The 18,497-nt window shown below is 43.3% G+C and overlaps 1 protein-coding gene across 1 annotated transcript in view; it reads right to left on the reverse strand.

The window, feature by feature from the left end:
• The window catches only part of endou (endonuclease, polyU-specific), a 35,361-nt gene extending 19,070 nt beyond the window's left edge, over positions 1 to 16,291 (reverse strand). Inside the window, exons 1-4 of the mRNA XM_059957330.1 lie at positions 16,228 to 16,291; positions 6,220 to 6,339; positions 4,116 to 4,235; positions 377 to 542 (exon numbers count right to left, since the gene is read on the reverse strand). Coding sequence (XP_059813313.1) covers positions 377 to 542; positions 4,116 to 4,235; positions 6,220 to 6,339; positions 16,228 to 16,291 — 470 coding nt within the window. The remainder of the gene's footprint in view (positions 1 to 376; positions 543 to 4,115; positions 4,236 to 6,219; positions 6,340 to 16,227) is intronic.
• Positions 16,292 to 18,497: the final 2,206 nt, after the last annotated feature.

The raw sequence follows: 18,497 nt of genomic DNA on the forward strand, positions 1-18,497 counted from the left end.
CAATTCACTATGGGGCAAAAAGGGATGGAGGTGAGAAGGATAACATTTTATTGAGCTTTGGGGGGGGGGGGGGGGTGAAGTGAGTCAAGAAGAAATTAAACCTAGATCCTGTGGTGTAAGTCCATCAGCCACCAGGGGAAGTGCAACTTTAAGATTGGTGAGTTTACTGTGTCAACCTGGTTACATTTCAGTATGTTGTTTGTACCATAATTGTAGACTAACTGACTGCACTGAGGGTTGTGTTTACTTCTCAGTTTCCATAGCAAAGAGAAGAAGCAAGTGACAATGACATCCAACTGTAGAAGTCAGTTCAGAAGACATCCAATTTGGTCACAGATAGCAGAGTTTCAATGACCCAGGGATTTGCAAGCCCTACCTGAGCTGAGCACGATCGATCTCATCTCCAGTCTGGGAGTTCGAAATAGGACCCTGAAGGTTCAGGCGAATGTCATTCTCAGTGGCCTTGTTGACATCCAGTGAATAGATCTCTTCAGAAATTTGTAGAATTTCCTGATTGGTGAAATCACCCCCAGGATTGCTAACTGCAAGACAGTGAAATTCACCATCACAAGCTGTAAGACTGTGAACTTCTCCCAGTGGTAGCAAGAGGGCATATATGTGTGTCTGTGTAAGAGTGTGCAAATGTGTGTATGTATGTGTGTGTGTCTGTATGAGAGAGATACAACTCACATATAGGGAGGAATATGCCAACTTGCCAACATTGTAAAAACAAGAAAGCAAACTACCCTTCATTCGTAAAAACTAGTTAGATGAGGAAGTAGAAGGGTGGGTTAATAAGTTTGCTGATGACACAAATGTTGGGGGTGTTGTGGATAGTCTGGAGGGTTGTCAGAGGTTACAGTGGGACATTGATAGGATGCAGAAGTGGGCTGAAAAGTGGCAGATGGAGTTCAACCCAGATAAATGTGACATGGTTAATTTTGGTAGGTCATATTTGAAAACAGAATATGATATTAATGGTAAGACTCTTGGCAGTGTGGAGGATCTGACAAACCTTGGGATTGGTGTCTATGGGACACTCAAAGCTGCTGCACAGGTTGTCAGTGTTGTTAAGAAGGCGTATGGTGTGATTGCCTTTATCAACCATGGGATTGAGATCAAGAGCCATGAGGTAAAGTTGCAGCTATACAAGACCTTGGTCAGACCCCACTTGGAGTACTGTGTTCAGTTCTGGTCACCTCATTACAGGAAGGATGTGGATACTATAGAAAGAGTGCAGAGGGGATTTACAAGGATGTTGCCTGGATTGGAGAGTGTACCTTATGAGAATAGGTTGAGTGAACTCGGCCTTTTCTCCTTGGAGTAATGGAGGATGAGAGGTGACCTGATAGAGGTGTATAAAATGATGAAAGGCATTGATAGCCAGAAGCTTTTTCCCAGGGCTGAAATAGCTAACACAAGGGGGCATAGTTTTAAGGAGCTTGGAAATAGGTACCGAGGGGATATCAGGGGTAAGTTTTTCACACAGAGTGGTGGGTGCATGGATTGCACTGCTGGCAGCAGTGGTGGAAGTGGATACAAAATTCTAGGTAGTTTGTAGCGTAGGCCACATGGTTGGTACAACATTGTGGGCCGAAGGGTCTGTAATGTGCTGTGGATTTCTATGCTTTATAAAATGTTATGATATCATTATGATACAATATTATGATAGTCGATTGTGATTTGCAGCCTTCTCCTCGAGGGAACAGTACAGTACTGCCCTCTTTTGGCTGAAGGAATAAGTTACTGCTTTCCATTTTCTACTCAGCACAGAAAAAGTATGTGAAACTTTGCACTTCATTTGAGTTAAAATCTTGAAAACTTTGATCAAATCATTAATTGACCTTGTAAATTAGAAGAACCACAGCTATAGCTTGTGTAGTTTCCTCTTGCGCTGCAAGGCTTAAAGTCTAGGTAAATTCACATTAAGTTCCTAGTCTGATACTGATGTCTAATACTTAGGCCATAAGACATAGGAGCAGAATTAGGCCATTTGGCCCATCGAGTCTGCTCCGCCATTCAATCATGGCTGATCCATTTTATTCTCCTCATCAACCCCAGTTCCCGGCCTTCTCCCCATAACCTTTGATGCCATGTCCAATCAGGAACCCATCAATCTCTGTCTTAAATACATCCAACGACCTTGTCTCCACAGCTGCCCGTGGCAACAAATTCTACAAATTCACCACCCTTTGGCTAAAGAAATTTCTCCGCATCTCTGTTTTGAAAGGGCGCCCCTCTATCCTGAGGCTGTGCCCTCTTGTCCTAGACTCTCCCACCATGGGAAACATTCTTTCCACATCTACTCTGCCTAGGCCTTTCAACATTCGAAAGATTTCAATGAGATCCCCCCTCTAAATTCCAGTGAGTACAGACCCAGAGTCATCATACATTCCTTGTATGATAACCCTTTCATTCCTGGAATCATCCTTGTGACCCTCCTCTGAACCCTCTTCTGGGCACACTTCTGACTGTCATGGTCCCGACCGTTAATTCCCTGTTTTGTTCCTAATTTCCTTTGATGGTGGCACACCTGGTTTTCATCAAGGCCTTCAGTATAAGAACTCCAGCTTTGCACCCACTCGTTGCCAGATTGTTGGTTTTGCCAGTGTGGTAATTAACATTTCCCGGCCGCTTAGGATTGTGTGTTCTAAGTTTTGCTTCAATACTGAGATTTACCTGTGAGACTCAGTCTCTCCGTGGTCAAGATAGTATCCTAAGTTTTACGTCAGCACCGAGGTTTACCTGTGTAACTCTGTCTCTCTGTGCTAAGAAAAGCTTTGTCTGCCGCTTCCCTTTCTACGCTCTGTGTCAAGATCAGTGTTGCCTGCCTCCTGCTTCCCTGCATTCTCTCCTGTTTGCCGTTCAATGCTCACCCACGTCTGCATCCTAACCCAATCGCTGTGCCTGGGTCCTGCGTTTGGGTTTGCCTCATTCGTTGCAACACTGACCATACTTCTAGTATGCCAGGTGTGATCTGGACAGGTTTTATATACCTGTAGCAGAATTTTATCCCCCTCTGTTCTAATTTCATTGATGTAAAGGCTATCAGGATGTTCAGGTGCACATCCACAGAAATCCACCTATCCACCTTTTAGCCACTTCCTTCAAAAGAATCAATTCTTGCTCTGTCTTTAATTATAGATTCCTGTCATGTACTGACAATAGATGTTCAGCTACCCCATCTGTCATTCTTTGGTTGCTATCCTTTCCTTAAATAGCAGCATGGTACATGTAGAAGTTACATGTACAGGTTACAGTTATTTGGGTTTGCGGGAATTCATCCTCACAGAATTCAGAAATTCATGTAATTTTTATTCAGAAATACAGCTTGGAATAGGCCCTTCTGCCCTTCCAAGCCATGCTGCCAACAGCCTTTGATTTAACACCGGCTTAATTTACAATGACCAATTATCCTACTAACCAGTACATCTTTACACTATGGGAGGAAGTTGGAGCACTGGAAGAAACCCACACAACCCACGGTGACGACATAAAGAGTCTTTACAGATGACGTCGGAATTGAACTCTGAACTCTGATGCCCTGAGCTGTAATACTGTCACGCTAACCATGATGGTGTCCTTCCTTACATTCACGTTACACCCATCATCTACTTGTAAACCTGCTGGCTCATCCCCAGCTCTATCATTCTGGTTCCCATCCCCCTGCCATATTAGTTTAAACCACTCCCAAACCTCTCTTAAACTCTCTTAAACCTGCTCGCAAGAATATTGGCCCCCCTCAGATTCAAGTGCAACCCATCCCTTTTGTACAGGTTGTACCTGCCCCAGAAGAGGTCCCAATGATCCAGAAATCAGAATCCCTGCCCCCTGCTCCAGTTCTTCAGCCAAACATTTATCTGCCACCTCATTCTATTCCTATCCTCACTGTCAGAAGGTGAGACTACAAGAGAGGGAGAATAAGAGACAGAAGACTGAAAGAAAGTGATGATGGAGAGAGAGAGAGAGAAAGGGGAGAGAAAGTGAGAGAGAGTCTCTAATCCAGTCACTGAAAAAGATGGGTAGAGGCTTGCAGATAGAGGGAGTAAGGAATGGAGAGAGATAGAGAAAGGGGGAAAAAAAGGCTGGAAATCCAGCCTGCATCTCGCACTTACCCTGGCACTGAGAATGATAATCCTGACAGCAGTTGTTGTAGTGGTCACACTTGGAATTGCAGTGACAGGGATTGCTGTGGTCGTAAGCCTCACTGCATCTTCCCTTGCAGGACATCCTTGCTGCAATGATTGTGAACACCAAGTTTAATGCTCTCTTTGCTTGAGACTTGACCAGCATCTTGGTATAACCTAACTATTCTGTTAGTTTCAAAAAATTCCAGTGTATTTGTGAAAAATAATTGTCCTTTCTTAAATTCACATTTACTTTGTCTAGCCCCACTTCCTTCATTATGGATCCCAACAGTTTCCCTCTGATTAACGCCAAGTTGATGAGACTTTTTTTCTCATTCCCTTTCCTCTTCAATAGTAGCATTACATGTATTATCTTCCAGTTTCCGGGAAACAATTTGGGATTTGTTGAAATTTGTAAGAAACGGCCATTCTATTATCTTTCTCAGAGTTATACAGCACAGAAATAAGCCCTTTAGCCCAATTCATCCATGCCAATCAAGCTGACTTCCTGAATTTGTTCAATTTGCTAATACCCTCTAAATGTTTCTACCCATGCACCTACCCAAATGTCTTCTAAACATTGTAATTGTACCCACCTCTACAGCTTCCTCTGCAGCTGGTTCCACATATGAACCACCATGCGTGTGATCAACTTCCCCTTCAGGTGCCCTTTAACTCATTGCCCTCTCAACTCAAACCTAAGACCTCTATTTTTATGCACCCCTTCCCTGAAAAAACAAAAAGTGACTGTTCATCTCATATATCGTGTCTATGACCTGACACAGCCAACTTCTTCTAAGTAGGAATGTCCTTGGACTGGTTTAGACTATATACCCAAGAGTGTAAGTGAGATAAAATGGCCATTTGGCCCATTGTGTCCATGCTAACCATCAAATATCAGTTTACATTAAATCTATGCAACTCCCATTTTATTACAGACATAGAGTCATACAGTTCTAAAGCACATAAACAGGCCCTTGGGCCCATCTGGTCCAAGCCAACTGTTTCTCTGCTTAATCCTATCTACCCACACCTGGATTACAACCCTCCATTCCCCTCTCATCCATGTTCCTATCCAAACTTCTCTTAAATTTTACAATTGAACCCACATCCTCTATTTCTGCTAGCAGCTCATTCCACATTCCACCCTTTTCTGAGTGAAGAAGTTCCCCCTCAGATTTGCCTTAGGGTTAGAATATTTCACCTTTCATCCTAAACATATTATTCTAGTTCATTCACCTTGAGGGGAAAATCCTGAATATATTTACCCTTCCTATACCCCTCATGATTTTGTATACCTCTATTAGATCTCCCCGGATTCTTCTGCACTCCAGGGAACCTATTCACCCTTTCCCGATAAATCAGGTCATCAAGTCCCAGCAATATCCTTGTAAATTTTCTCTGTACTCTTTCAAGTTTATGGATATCTGTCCTGTTGGTAGGTGACTAGAAATGGAAATAGTACTCCAAATACAGCCTCACCAACACCTTGTGCAACGTCACCATAACTCCTCTACCTATTACTCTGATTAATGAAGGCCAATGTTCCAAAAGGTCTCCTTATGACCCTATCTACCTGTGACACAACTTTCAAGGATTTGTGGATCTGTGTTCTAACACATTCTTCAGTGCCCTATAAACATTTTCCCATCATTCCCATCAGCTATTACTAGATTCTGCCAAACATTGCCATCCTAGTGACAATTTAGAGTGGTAAATTAACTCAACAAACTGCAAATATTTGGAAGGTGAGAGGTAACCAGACCACCCAATGGAAACCCAAGGAGAATGCACAAACTCCACATAGGCAATATGAGAGGTCAGGAATGACCTGGGATGGAGACAGCTGTGAGGATGCGAGGCTGATGCAAAACCTGGTGCAAATTAGGATCTGGAGACCAGACCTTGGGATTAGTTACGGAGGATGGAACATTAGAGGCAGCACAGGGGCATTATGGAGGTAGAGATGGCTTGCGTTCAAGGGAGGCTTCAGGAGCCAATGCTCAGACAGGAGGTGAGGTCCTGCAGGCGGCCTGCCTTCATAAACACTCAGCTGCTGGACTGGCTGGGGGGAACTATGTTTGTTACTTACAGTTGCACATGTTGTAGTCTTGACAGCAATCTCCATGTCTCACACAGGCGTGGTTGCATTGGCAGTTATAATTGTGGTTCAACTCCCCCCCACAACGGCCGGCACATGAATCTTTACTTCCTGCAATCAAGGGAAGAGATTAACGGAAGGACTAAATGCCCCTTTTCCTTCTGTTCCAAAGCTCCTAAGGGAACTAGAACCTCACATTGGCCATTGGCCAAAGTCTTCTTCTGAGATTGAAAATTTAATCATGCTTAGAAAATGATACCAGGATTACTCAGGATGTAAGGGACATGATGTAGACTTTCGAGTCCCACCGCATCCATACATATGAGTGCATCTCCATTTGACTCCCAACTTAACACCCTGCTGAAACTGTCCAGTAAGCAGCACAGTTAAATGGTCACAGAACAGAGAGCAAATACTAGGGTTGCCATCTCATGGACAAAAAAAATCTAGTTCAGCAGTTCACATATTGATAAATTAATAAACTACTCAATTTATGGTCTCTGTGATCAGCATTATTTATGGAAAACTTTGCAGTTTTCCTCAATTATACTTGTCAACATTTTCACAATATTTTTGCCTTCATAATTTTCTTTCTAATTCCCACCCTTTAACTTTACCCTGCCCTATTTGTTCTGCAGCATCTATGGAGATCCAGAGATGAAGTCAGCAGACTGTGGGAGCTGGGCCACAGATGGGGAGGGGGAGGGGGAGAAAAGCAGGTGGAGTAAGGTGCAAGGAATGGAGAGTAATGGCTGGAGACAGCTGTTGGAGGGAGATAAGCAGGAACACAAACGGCTGCCAGTACTGGACTCTGATAAGACCACAAGACATAGGAACAAAATTAGAACAATCAGCCCTCTCTCTCCTGCCTTCTTCCCATAACCTTTGATGTCTTACTAATCAAGAACCTGTCAACCTCTGCTTTAAATACACCCAATGATTTGGCCTTCACAGCTGGTGTGGCAATTAATTCCACAAATTCACCATCCTCAAGCTAAAGAAATTCCTCCTTATTTCTGTTTAAAGGGACATCCCTCTGTTCTGAGACTGTGCCCTTTGATCCCAGACTCCCTTATGATAGGAAACATCCTTCCCACATCCATTCTATCTAGGTATTTCAATATTCAATAGGTTTCATTGAGAGTCACCCCCCCCCCCCCCACCGCATTCTTATAAACTCCAGTGAGTACAGGCCTAGAGCCATCAAATTTTTTTTTCCCATTTTGTTTCAGAGGAATAAAGAACATGTCTGTAGGGTTAGTACTTTGCTCTGGGTATCAGACGTGGGAACCCTGGGAATCTTCCAGTCTCCCAGATGGCCACATCTGCGCCAGGTGCACCAAGATGCAGCTCCTGAGAGACCGTGTTAGGGATCTGGACCTGTGGCTTGATGACCTACAACTTATTAGGGGGAGTGAGCAGGAGATAGACAGGAGCTACAAGGAGTCAGTCACCCCAAGGCTACAGGAGCTAGATGAGTGGGAAGGGAAGGGAAAAGCTCAGATAGTAGAGAGCACCCCTGTGGCCATCCCCCTCAGTAATCATTATCTCGTTTTGGATGCAGTTGAGGGGGGTGACCTGACAGAGGACAACCACTGCAATCCGGTCTCTGTCACTGAGCCTGCTTCCGTGGTGCAGAAGGGAACGAGGAAGATGAGGAATGCGGTAGTCATAGGGGATTCCATAGTGAGGGGAATAGACAAGAGGTTCTGTCAGCCTGATAGAGATACCTGCATGGTGTATTGCCTCCCAGGTGCCAGGGTACGGGATGTCTTGGATCGGGTGCAGAGTATTCTGAAGGGAGAGGGTGAACAGCCAGAAGTCTTGGTACACGTTGGTATGAATGACATTGCTAGAAAAAGGGAGGAGGTCCTGAAGAGAGAATTCAGGGAGTTGGGTAGGAAGCTGAAAAGCAGGATCTCCAGGGCAGTAATCTTGGGATTGCTGCCTGTGACACGTGCTAATGAGCACAAGAATAGATCAGGCATATTAATGCGTGGCTGAGAGACTGGTGTAGGGGGCAAGGCTTCAGGTTCCTGGATCATTGGGGCATCTACTGGCGGAGGTAAGACCTGTACAAAAAGGCCGGGTTACACCTGAACCCAAAGGGGTCCAATATCCTAGCAAACACGAGGAAATCTGCAGATGCTGGAAATTCAAACAGCAACACACACAAAATGCTGGTGGAACACAGCAGACTAGGCAGCTGTGTTCTACCAGCATTTTGTGTGTGTTGTTGTTTCAATACCCCAGCAGGCAGGTTTAATAGAGCTGTTAGGGCGGGTTTAAACTAATCTGGCAGGGGGATGGGAACTGGAGTGATAGGGCTGATGAAGGGGAAAACAGAAATAAATCAAAGATAGCATGCAATAGAGATGATAGAAAGGACAGGCAGGAGATGAGGCACAATCACAGCCAGTGGGATGAGTTACAGGACAATAAAGGTGTGGTGCAGTTAAAACAGAAAGCAACAAATACTGGACTGAAAGTGTTGTATTTGAATGCATGCAGCATAAGAAATAAAATGGACAATCTTGAAATTCAGCTACAGATTGGCAAGTATGACGTTGTGGCCATCTCTGAAACTTGGCTAAAGGACGGCTGTCATTGGGAGCTGAATGTCCAAGGATATATGGTGTATTGGAAAGATAGGTTAGTAGGCAGAGAGGATGGTGTGGCTCTGTGTATAAGAAATAATATTAAATTATTAGAAAGGGATGACATAGGATTGGAAGGTGTAGAGTCTCCATGGGTTGAATTAAGAAATGGCAAGGGTAAAAGGGCCCTAATGACAGTTGTATACAGGCCTCCAAACAAGGGCCGGGATGTGGATTACAAATTACAGCAGGGGATAGAAAAGGTGTGTCAGAAGGGCAATGTCATGATAATCGTTGGGATTTCAACATGAACGTGGATTGGGAAAAACAGGCCAGTACTGGATCTCAAGAGAGAGAATCTATGGAATGTCTAAGAGATGGCTTTTTAGAACAGCTTGTTGTTGAGCCCACTAGGGGATTAGCTGTGCTAGATTGGGTGTTGTACAAAGATCCAGAGGTGATAAGAGAGATTAAGGTTAAGGATCCAATGCCAGCTCATCTTTTCTTAGAGAAGGGGTTCAAAACAGCTCACAATACTCCAAATGCAGTCTGACCAATGCCACATAAAGCCTCAGTATCACATCCTTTGCTCCTTTATTCCAGTATTCTCAAAATGAATGCTAACATTGCATTTGCCTTCCTGACTACCAACTCAACCTGTAAGTTAAACTTTAGGAAATCCCTTTGTACCTCTGAAGTCCCTTTACACCTGATTTCTGAATTTGATCCATTTAGAAGATAGTCTAAATATTTATTACTTCTACAAATTTGCACGAGCATACACCTTCCCTACACTGTATTCCATCTGCCACTGCTTTGCCCATTCTCTTAATCTGTCTAGATCTTTATGCAGACTCCCTGCTTCCTCAACACTGCTCCCTGCTTGTTCTCCACCTATCTTTGTATCATCCTCACACTTAGCTGCAAAGCCATCAATTACGCCATCCAAATCATTGACATATAATGTGAAAAGAAGCGGTCCCAACATTGACCCTGTGGAACACCATTAGTCACTGCCAGACAACCAGAAAATGCAATTCTTCCCATTCTTTGTCTCCTGCCAATCCCCCAATGCTCTATCCATGTCAGTATCTCCCCTGTAATACCCTGGGCTCTTATCTTGTTTAGCAGCCTCATATGTGGTACCTTGTCAAAGGCCTTCTGAAAATCTAAATATACAACATCCACCGATTCCCCTTTGGCTATCCTGCCTGTTATATCCTCAAAGAATTTCAACAGATTTGTCAGGCAAGATTTCCCCTTAAGGAAACCCTGCTAACTTTGGCCTATTTTATCATCTGTCTCCAAGTACCCCAAAACCTCATCCTTAATAATGAACTCCAAAGTTTTCCAAATCACTTAAGTCAGGCTAATTATCCAAAAATTTCCTGTCATTTGCCTCCCTCCTTTCTTAAAGAGTTGATTAATATTTGCAATTTTCTGGTCCTCCGGTACTATTCCAGAATCTAGTGATTCTTGAAAGATCATTACTAATGCCTCCCAAATCTCTTCAGCTGCCTCTTTCAGAACCCTGCAGTGTAATCCATCTGGTCCAGGTAATTTATCTATTTTCAGACCTTTCAGCTTCCAAAGCACATTCGTAGTAATAGCACTCACTTCTGCCTGATGACACTCTTGAACTTCCGGCATACTGCTCATGTCTTCCACTGTGAAGACTGATGCAAATAATTATTGAGTTCATATGCCATTTCCTTATCCCCCATTACAATCTCTTCAGCATGCTTTTCCAGTGGTCCAAATCCACCATCACCTCTCTTTTACTCCTTATATATCTGAAAAACCTTTTGGTATCCCCTATTATTGGCTAGCTTACCTTCATATTTCATCTTTTCTCTTCTGACTGCTTTTTTTAGTTGCTTTCTGATGGCTTTTAAAAGCTTTCCCTGGCTTCCCACTAAGTTTTGTGATATTTTATGCCCTCTCTTATGCTTTTATGCTGTCTTTGACTTCCCTTGTCAGCCATGGTTGCCTCATCTAGAATACTTCTTCTTTGGGATATTTTTATCCAGTGTCTTCCAAATTGCTCCCAGAAACTCCAGCCATTGCTGTTCCATTGTCATCCCTGATAGTGCCTCTTCCAAACAACTTTGACCAGCTTCTCTCTCATGCTTCTGTAGTTCCCTTTACTCTATTGAAATACTGATACATCTGGTTTTAGCTTCTCCCTCTCAAAGTGCATTCCTCTAGTCATATGTCTCTTCAAAGATCATCTTGCTAAACTCTTAATTCTCCTCAGAATCCACATCTTTAGACCCCCAACTTTGTATCCAGTTAGATAGTTCATTCAAGTGACTTCATCTTCTAGACCAACCTACCACCTGGGACCTTGTCAAGAGCCTTGCTGAAGATATGTAGAGCTACCACCTTGCTCTTGTCAATCTTTTAGGCTACCTCTTCAAAGATATTGATCGAATTCTATTTTTAGTGATGTTGACTTATAGATGAATATCACCAAATTCACTGTGGAGAGTTTCCTCCTCTGTCTCCATTTAGTGCCCTGGGATCATTTACATCTACCTGAGTGGGCAGACAGGCACCTGGTTTCACTGTAAAACTGATACCATGCATCACTGCAGTGGAGTGTCAGTCTAGATTATTCAGTTTACACTGTGGGACTTGAACAGTCAAGGGCTGCTGTTAAGCCCCAGTTAGAACATTCAAAGCAGGATACATATATTTATGCTTCAGGCAGTCAATTGTAATTCTACACACTGGTCATCTTCAATACTTTTCAAGAACATTTACATTTTAACAGTGCATTTTGATTGCTAAAACTGTAGCAATATCCACATGCATCAGTTATCTCCTTTTATCAACATCACCCGTTCAGACACTCCTACAACTCTCAACAATGTCCATCCCTCTGGCCTTTGACCCTTCAGTAAAAAACTATCTATTCATTTCTATTAAGTACGTCAAAGCTCATTGCTCAAGTTTCCTCACTCTAATCAATATTATCTATTGACTTTTAGCTTTCATGCATTCATATAATCCTCATCATCACCCACCTTTCCCCAACAAGACATAGTGCTACAGAGGGAGGGTAGTATAGACTTTGGGAGGTCAAGTTCAAGATCATTTTTAGTCCACCATTTACATGTATACCACCAAATGAAACAATGTTCTTCCGGACCAACGTGGAATGAGTGTACTGGTGGAATGGGTGGATGTGTAGTCAATTAAACTTAAGTAAGAAAGACAATAGTGGCAATTTAAACCAGAGGGCCCTGTTCTAAAAGTACAGAAACAAGCAAACCTAGGGGTATGCCTGCATCAATCATGTTGACCATGAGGTTAATCAAATGTGAGTCATAAATGTGACAAAGTCTGCAGATGCTGGAAATTTAAAGCAACACACACACACAAAATGCTGAGGGATCTCAGCAGGTCAGGCAGCATCTGTGAAAATGTATAGAGAATCAATGTTTCAGGCCAAGTCCCTTCTTTAGGACTGAGAAGGAAAGGGTAAGATGTCAGAATAAAAAGGTGTGGGAGGATGGGAAGGAGGCGAGCTGGAAGATGATAGGTGAAGCCATATGGGTGGGAAAGGTAAAGGGCTGAAGAAGATGGAATCTGATAAGAGAGGAGAATGGACCATGGGAGAAAGGGAAGGAGGATGCAATCCAGGAGAAAGTAATAAGCAGATGAGAAGAAGCGAAGGTCCAGAGTGGTGAATAGAGGAAGGGTGGGGGGGATTTGTTTATTGGAAAGAGAAATAGTTTTATAAATAGAGCCATGGAAGAAGGATATCGAGATACTTTCTAAAACATTGGTGCAGTTACAAATTGAGTATTTGCCTCACTTTTGAGGAAAGGTGTAAAGGCATTGGAGAGGGAACAGAAGTGGTTTACTAGAATAATTCCAGGGATGAGAAGCTTTTGTTCTCCTTAAGACAGAAAAAGTCATGGAAGGTTTAGACAGTAGATTAATCAAATGGTTAAGATCAGATGGTATAGAATGCAAGCTACAACCAAAAGAACTAAAATTTACTACAAGAAAAACTTCTTTATGCTTCTTGTGGTTAGGGCCAGAATGTAATATCAGGAAATTAGTGGGACCAGAAGCAATCATGGCATTCAAGAGGGAACTGAATTAGAACTTGAAAGGGGGGGGGGAAATACAATGATATAGAGAGGGGGGTCAGCTGGATTCCTCATGCATTAAACCAGTATGGATTTGACGGGCTGAATAGCCTTCTTTCTTGCTGTACCTTTTGAACTTCTGTGAGCTATCATTGTAGACATTATGGCTGGTTTCCTAATTTTCTTCAAAGGCCACTTTTCTGGTCTCCAAACTAACATGAAACTGAACCATGCAGATCCCCAACTCTCAAACTCAATCCCTCCAGTTCTTTCACTCCATCCTTTCCCTTAACTACCTTTATTGCAGCCAGAACAATGTCTAATATCCCATCATGCATTGGGAGGACACTCTGTTGCTAAGGAAGAGATGCTGAAAACAAAGTGGAGTAGTGAAGGAAGGTCATGTAATTAACTCCTGGTCAGTCTCATTTGAGAACACAGATGAGACAGCTTTATAGCCCTGTGGACAATCCACAGTGAGCTATCTGGAACACTGGACAAGTAGGTGGGAGTATTTGGGGCCTGACATCTTGTGGAAAAGGGCATTCTGATCACAGGTCTCAAATACACACTCAGGAAATTGACAAATTAAATAGTTAAGATAATTGTAGGATAGCACTAGCAGGACTGTGTAGAAGTTAAGGAAACACATACTCATATGGATAACGACTGGAATCAAGGATGTTTAAAGGCAATAAGGAACTAAACAATATTTGGCAGGTATGCAAAGAAATGAATAAAAAGTTGCTATATGAGATGACTGCCAACAGTGACTCCAAGAGACCAACCACTGAAGGAAAAAACAGAGTCAAGGACTCAGAGAGTTGAAACCTGGCCAGGGTCATCAACAGTGGGTAATATTTCAATACAGATGGAAGGCATGAATGTAACTATAAGAGTTGTGAAACAACAAAAACAACCATTTGAAATTATTCAGTGGATCTTTTGAGTTGTTTGAACTAATAGTGAACATAGGAGTGGGAGGTTATGTTGTGAATGTGCAAGACACGAGTGGGGCCGTGCTTTCAGTAGTGTGTTCAGTTTTGTTCTCCCTATTATAGGGAGAATGTGAATAAACTGGAAGGAGTGCAAAGCTGGGGCAGCACGGTAATGTAGTAAGGGAGCTAGGGCTTACTCTTTGGAGAGGAGGATGAGAGGAGACATGATAGAGGTGCACAAAATATTAAGAGGAATAGACAGAGTGGGCAGCCAGCTCCTCTTCCCCAGGGCACCACTGCTCAGTACAAGAGGACATGGCTTTAAGGTAAGGGGAGGGAAGTTCAAGGGGGATATTAGAGGAAGGTTTTTTACTCAGAGAGTGGTTGGTGCATGGAATGCACTGCCTGAGTTAGTGGTGGAGGCAGATACACTAGTGAAGTTTAAGAAACTACTAGACAGGTATATGGAGGAATTCAAGGTGGATGATTATATGGGAGGCACGGTTTGAGGGTCGGCACAACATTGTGGGCCAAAGGGCCTGTAATGTGCTGTACTGTTCTATGTAGTGGTTTGCACCATGCTTTACAGTACCAGCGACCCGGGTCAACTCCTGTAAGGATTTTGTATGTTCTCCCCGTGACCACGTGGGATTTCTCCAGGTGCTCTGGTTTCCCACAGTCCAAGATGTACCTGTTGGTAGGTTAACTGATCATTGTAAATTGTCCCGTGATCAGGCTAGGATTAAGCTGGGGAATGCCGGGTGGCTCAGCTCGAAGGGCCGGAAGGGCCTATTCTGTGCCGTATCTCAATAATATTGAAAAGGATGTTGCAGGGACTTTAGGGACTGAGTTTAGACAGGCTGGGCCTTTACTCCTTGGAGCATAGGAGACTGAGGGTGATCATGTAAAATCATAAAGGGATATAGATAGGGTAAGCAGTCATTTTTGCAGGGTCGGAGGATCAAAAACCAGAGGACATAGTTTTAAGGTTAGAGTTGAAAAGTTCAATAAGAACCTAAGGGGCAACATTTTTCCACAGCAGCTGCCACAGGAAGTGGTTGAGGTACAGATTAGGCGGGATTAGTTTGAATATATATCTTGTTCTGTATCAGCACACATGAGCAGAAGGGCCTTTCTCTGTGCTGTGACTCCATGACTCTATGATTAATGAAGAAGTATAGATGTTAGGCAAAGTCATTGTCTGGTGTATTTTATCGTGTACTATATCGAATAGTTAACACATTTATAATCCATTCCTATAATTCTCATCCAAGGCCATCCCTTCGGTTCTCCTGGTTAACTGTAAGACCATCTCTCTGGTCCCTCATTAAAGCTCCAAATGCTTTTTAAATTTTGTAACCATATCTGCCTCTGCTACCTCCTCTGGAAGTTCATTCCTCACTATTCCTATTTTACATTATTTGCTTTTTAAAAGATTTTATTGTAATTTATAATTTTTTTAATGTCTTGCACTGTACTACAGCCACAAAACAACAAATTTCATGATGTACACTCAGTGGCCACTTTATTAGGTGCCTGCTGTAACTAATAAAGTGGCTGCTGAGTGTATGTCTGTGGTCTTCTACCCCTGTAGCCCACCCTCTCCAAGGCTTGATGTGTTATTTGTTCAGAAATGCTCTTCTGTACACCACTGTTGTAACATGTGGCCATTTGAGTTCCTGTCACCTTGAACCAGTCCAGCCATTTTCCTCAGACCTCTCTCATTAACAAAGCATTTTCAATCACAGAACTGCCATTCACTGGATGTTTTTTTGTTTCTTGCACCATTCTCTGCAAACTCTAGAGACTGTAGTGCATGAAAATCTCAGGAGATCAGCAGTTTCTGAGATATTCAAATCACCCCATCTGGCACCAACAATCATTCCACGGTCAAAGTCACTTAGGTCACAATTCTCCACAACTGAACTTCTTGATCATATCTGCATGCTTTGATACATTGAATTGCTCCCAGATGATTGGCTGATTAGATATTTGCATTAATGAGCAGAGTACAAGTGTACCTAATAAAGTGGCCACTGAGTGTATATCAGTGATAATAAACCTGATTCTGATTCTGAAACCGTTCTCCCCAGACCTCCATCCTGTTCACGTCCTAGCTGTTCTTTTCCCTTTCCTTTCTGGTGCTCATTCTCAAAATCTCGTTTAAATATTACAGAGTGTATCATGCACAGTGTGATACTGTCTGCTTTTAACCATCTCCTTTCTCTGCCAGCTGCCTCTCCTCCTAATAGTAGGTATCAGCGAAGCCCGAACAGAGAGAACTCATCTCCCACCCAAAGTCAAAAGGAATAAGGATCAATGCCAACTATCATAAATTTGAGCAGAAGAGCAGGCACTTACTACCATTGATGTTCCTTGCAGTAGCTGAAGCCAGGAGCAGAGATAGGACCACAAGACGCATCATTCTGACGAGCTTGGGATATCCCGAGAATGGGCTCCAGTGCTTTGGCATGATGTATAAATGCACAGTCCTAGCCAATCACATTTAGCCTTGAAACACCAGCCTTGTATATATCCCGGGATTTCACACTAACCCCAATGTTATTTTCTGGGAAAGTAATTAGTTGGCAGTGTCTACACTTGCATTTGTGTAATTTTATAAAAGTTGGTTAAAGCTCCTGAGAGGTAGAAAGTGACTGAAACAAACAATAATATTTACAGTAACGATAAAGGATTAAACAAGAATGAGAAAGAGTCCTGCAGCTACACCTGTGCTGACAGCAGGGCTTTAGCCTAAAAGATTTGGCGTGCTGGCTTAGGTCTACAATAGAAATTGGATGCAGTAGCAGCCCCAAGTTATGACCTTGCAGTTGTTCTTCAGCTTCAGGGATGTTGTGCTACCTCTGCATGCCTGACAGCTTCTGTCTTTACCTGGTGTTCTGTAAAGGACTGGGCACCTGGACTGGTGTACATCCAGGTGTGCAACATGGGGTTGGAATCAGTACCAGAGTTAGGGGGTGGAGTGGTGGCGGATCACAGGGAGAAGAGATGTAAGGGTTGGAAAGGAGGTTTCAGGGATAGTGGGTTGGAGGATTAAAATTGAGAAGGGGTCAAGGGGTGAATGTGACTGTGAGAGTGTGTGAGTATGATTATGTGAGGGAGAGCTTGAGTGTGACAAAGTGAATATGAGTGAGAGAACGAGTAAGAGTGAGTGAGTGCAGAGGCCTACTCACCGATTAGTAAATGTGCAGCAGAGCCTAGTGTGCAGCTGTCCTGGCACTTATCACTGCAATAAGTCCTGGTTCTGCCAGGCCACATAGTGACTGGTGTCCGATGCCACCTCAGGCTGAAGAAAACCACGCAGGGTTGATTCCTACACCTCTGAATTCCATGGTGTAATCACACACCGAGTGTGAGTCTTGACGCAGGTGGTGTATCTGATCCACTGCTGCGTTCCGTTTCCTGGATGCTTGAAAACCTGCCGCATCTCAGGGTGAATTCTTCACACTTGCTGCAAATGGTGGTTTTATTGTCCCAGTTAGTGGCACCCCAGGCCAGAGCTCGCCCAGTCAGGAGAGAGGTGACGAAGTCAATCTTGGCTCAGTCTGTAGAATACAGAGATGGCCGGAGCTCATGGTGCAAGGTGCACTGGGACAGGAAGCTGCGGCTTCGAGTTGATCTGTTGAAGTGTCCTGGCACCAGAATTCAGGGCTCCAAGAGAGGTTGACGGTGACCCCCTGGTGTGGGGTTGCTGTATTGAGACAGAGCGCTGGTTGAGAGTGGCGAAGCTTCCTGCTTCGGGACAATGTACTCCTGTCGACAAATGTCGTTCTTTAGATGAGTGTACTGTGCTGTGTCAATTGTTGGTTCACTCATCCTGTCAGGAAATGTACAGCAGGTTTGACCCAAGCCAGAACAGCAGAAATAACTTAGTGGTGTCCGATAATTTTAATAATAACTGGCAAAGCATATGCCACGAGGGGCCACAAAATAAGAGAGAGGTGGAAGTACTGGCGCTTTTAAGAAATTTAAAAGTGGATAAATCTCCAGGTCCTGACAGGATATTCCCCAGGACCTTGAGGGAAGTTTGTGTAGAAATAGCAGGAGCTCTGACGGAGATCTTTAAGATGTCATTAGAAACGGGGATTGTACCGGAGGATTGGCGTTTTGCTCATGTGGTTCCATTGTTTAAAAAGGGTTCTAGAAGTAAGCCTAGCAATTATAGACCTGTCAGTTTGACATCAGTGGTGGGTAAATTAATGGAAAGTATTCTTAGAGATAGTATTAATAATTATCTGGAGAGACAGAATCTGATTAGGAGTAGCCAGCATGGATTTGTGCGTGGAAGGTCATGTTTGACAAACCTTATTGAATTTTTTGAAGAAGTTACGGGGAATGTTGACGAGGGTAAGGCAGTGGATGTAGTCTATATGGACTTCAGCAAAGCCTTTGACAAAGTTCCACATGGAAGGTTAGTTAAGAAGGTTCAGTCATTAGGTATTGATGCTGGAGTAATAAAATGGATTCAACAGTGGCTAGATGGGAGATACCAGAGAGTAGTGGTGGATAATTGTTTATCGGGATGGAGGCCGGTGACTAGCGGGGTGCCTCAGGGATCTGTTTTGGGCCCAATGTTGTTTGTAATATACATAAATGATCTGGATGATGGG

The sequence above is a fragment of the Hypanus sabinus genome, chromosome X2 (assembly GCF_030144855.1).
Source record: "Hypanus sabinus isolate sHypSab1 chromosome X2, sHypSab1.hap1, whole genome shotgun sequence".
NCBI lineage: Eukaryota > Metazoa > Chordata > Chondrichthyes > Myliobatiformes > Dasyatidae > Hypanus > Hypanus sabinus.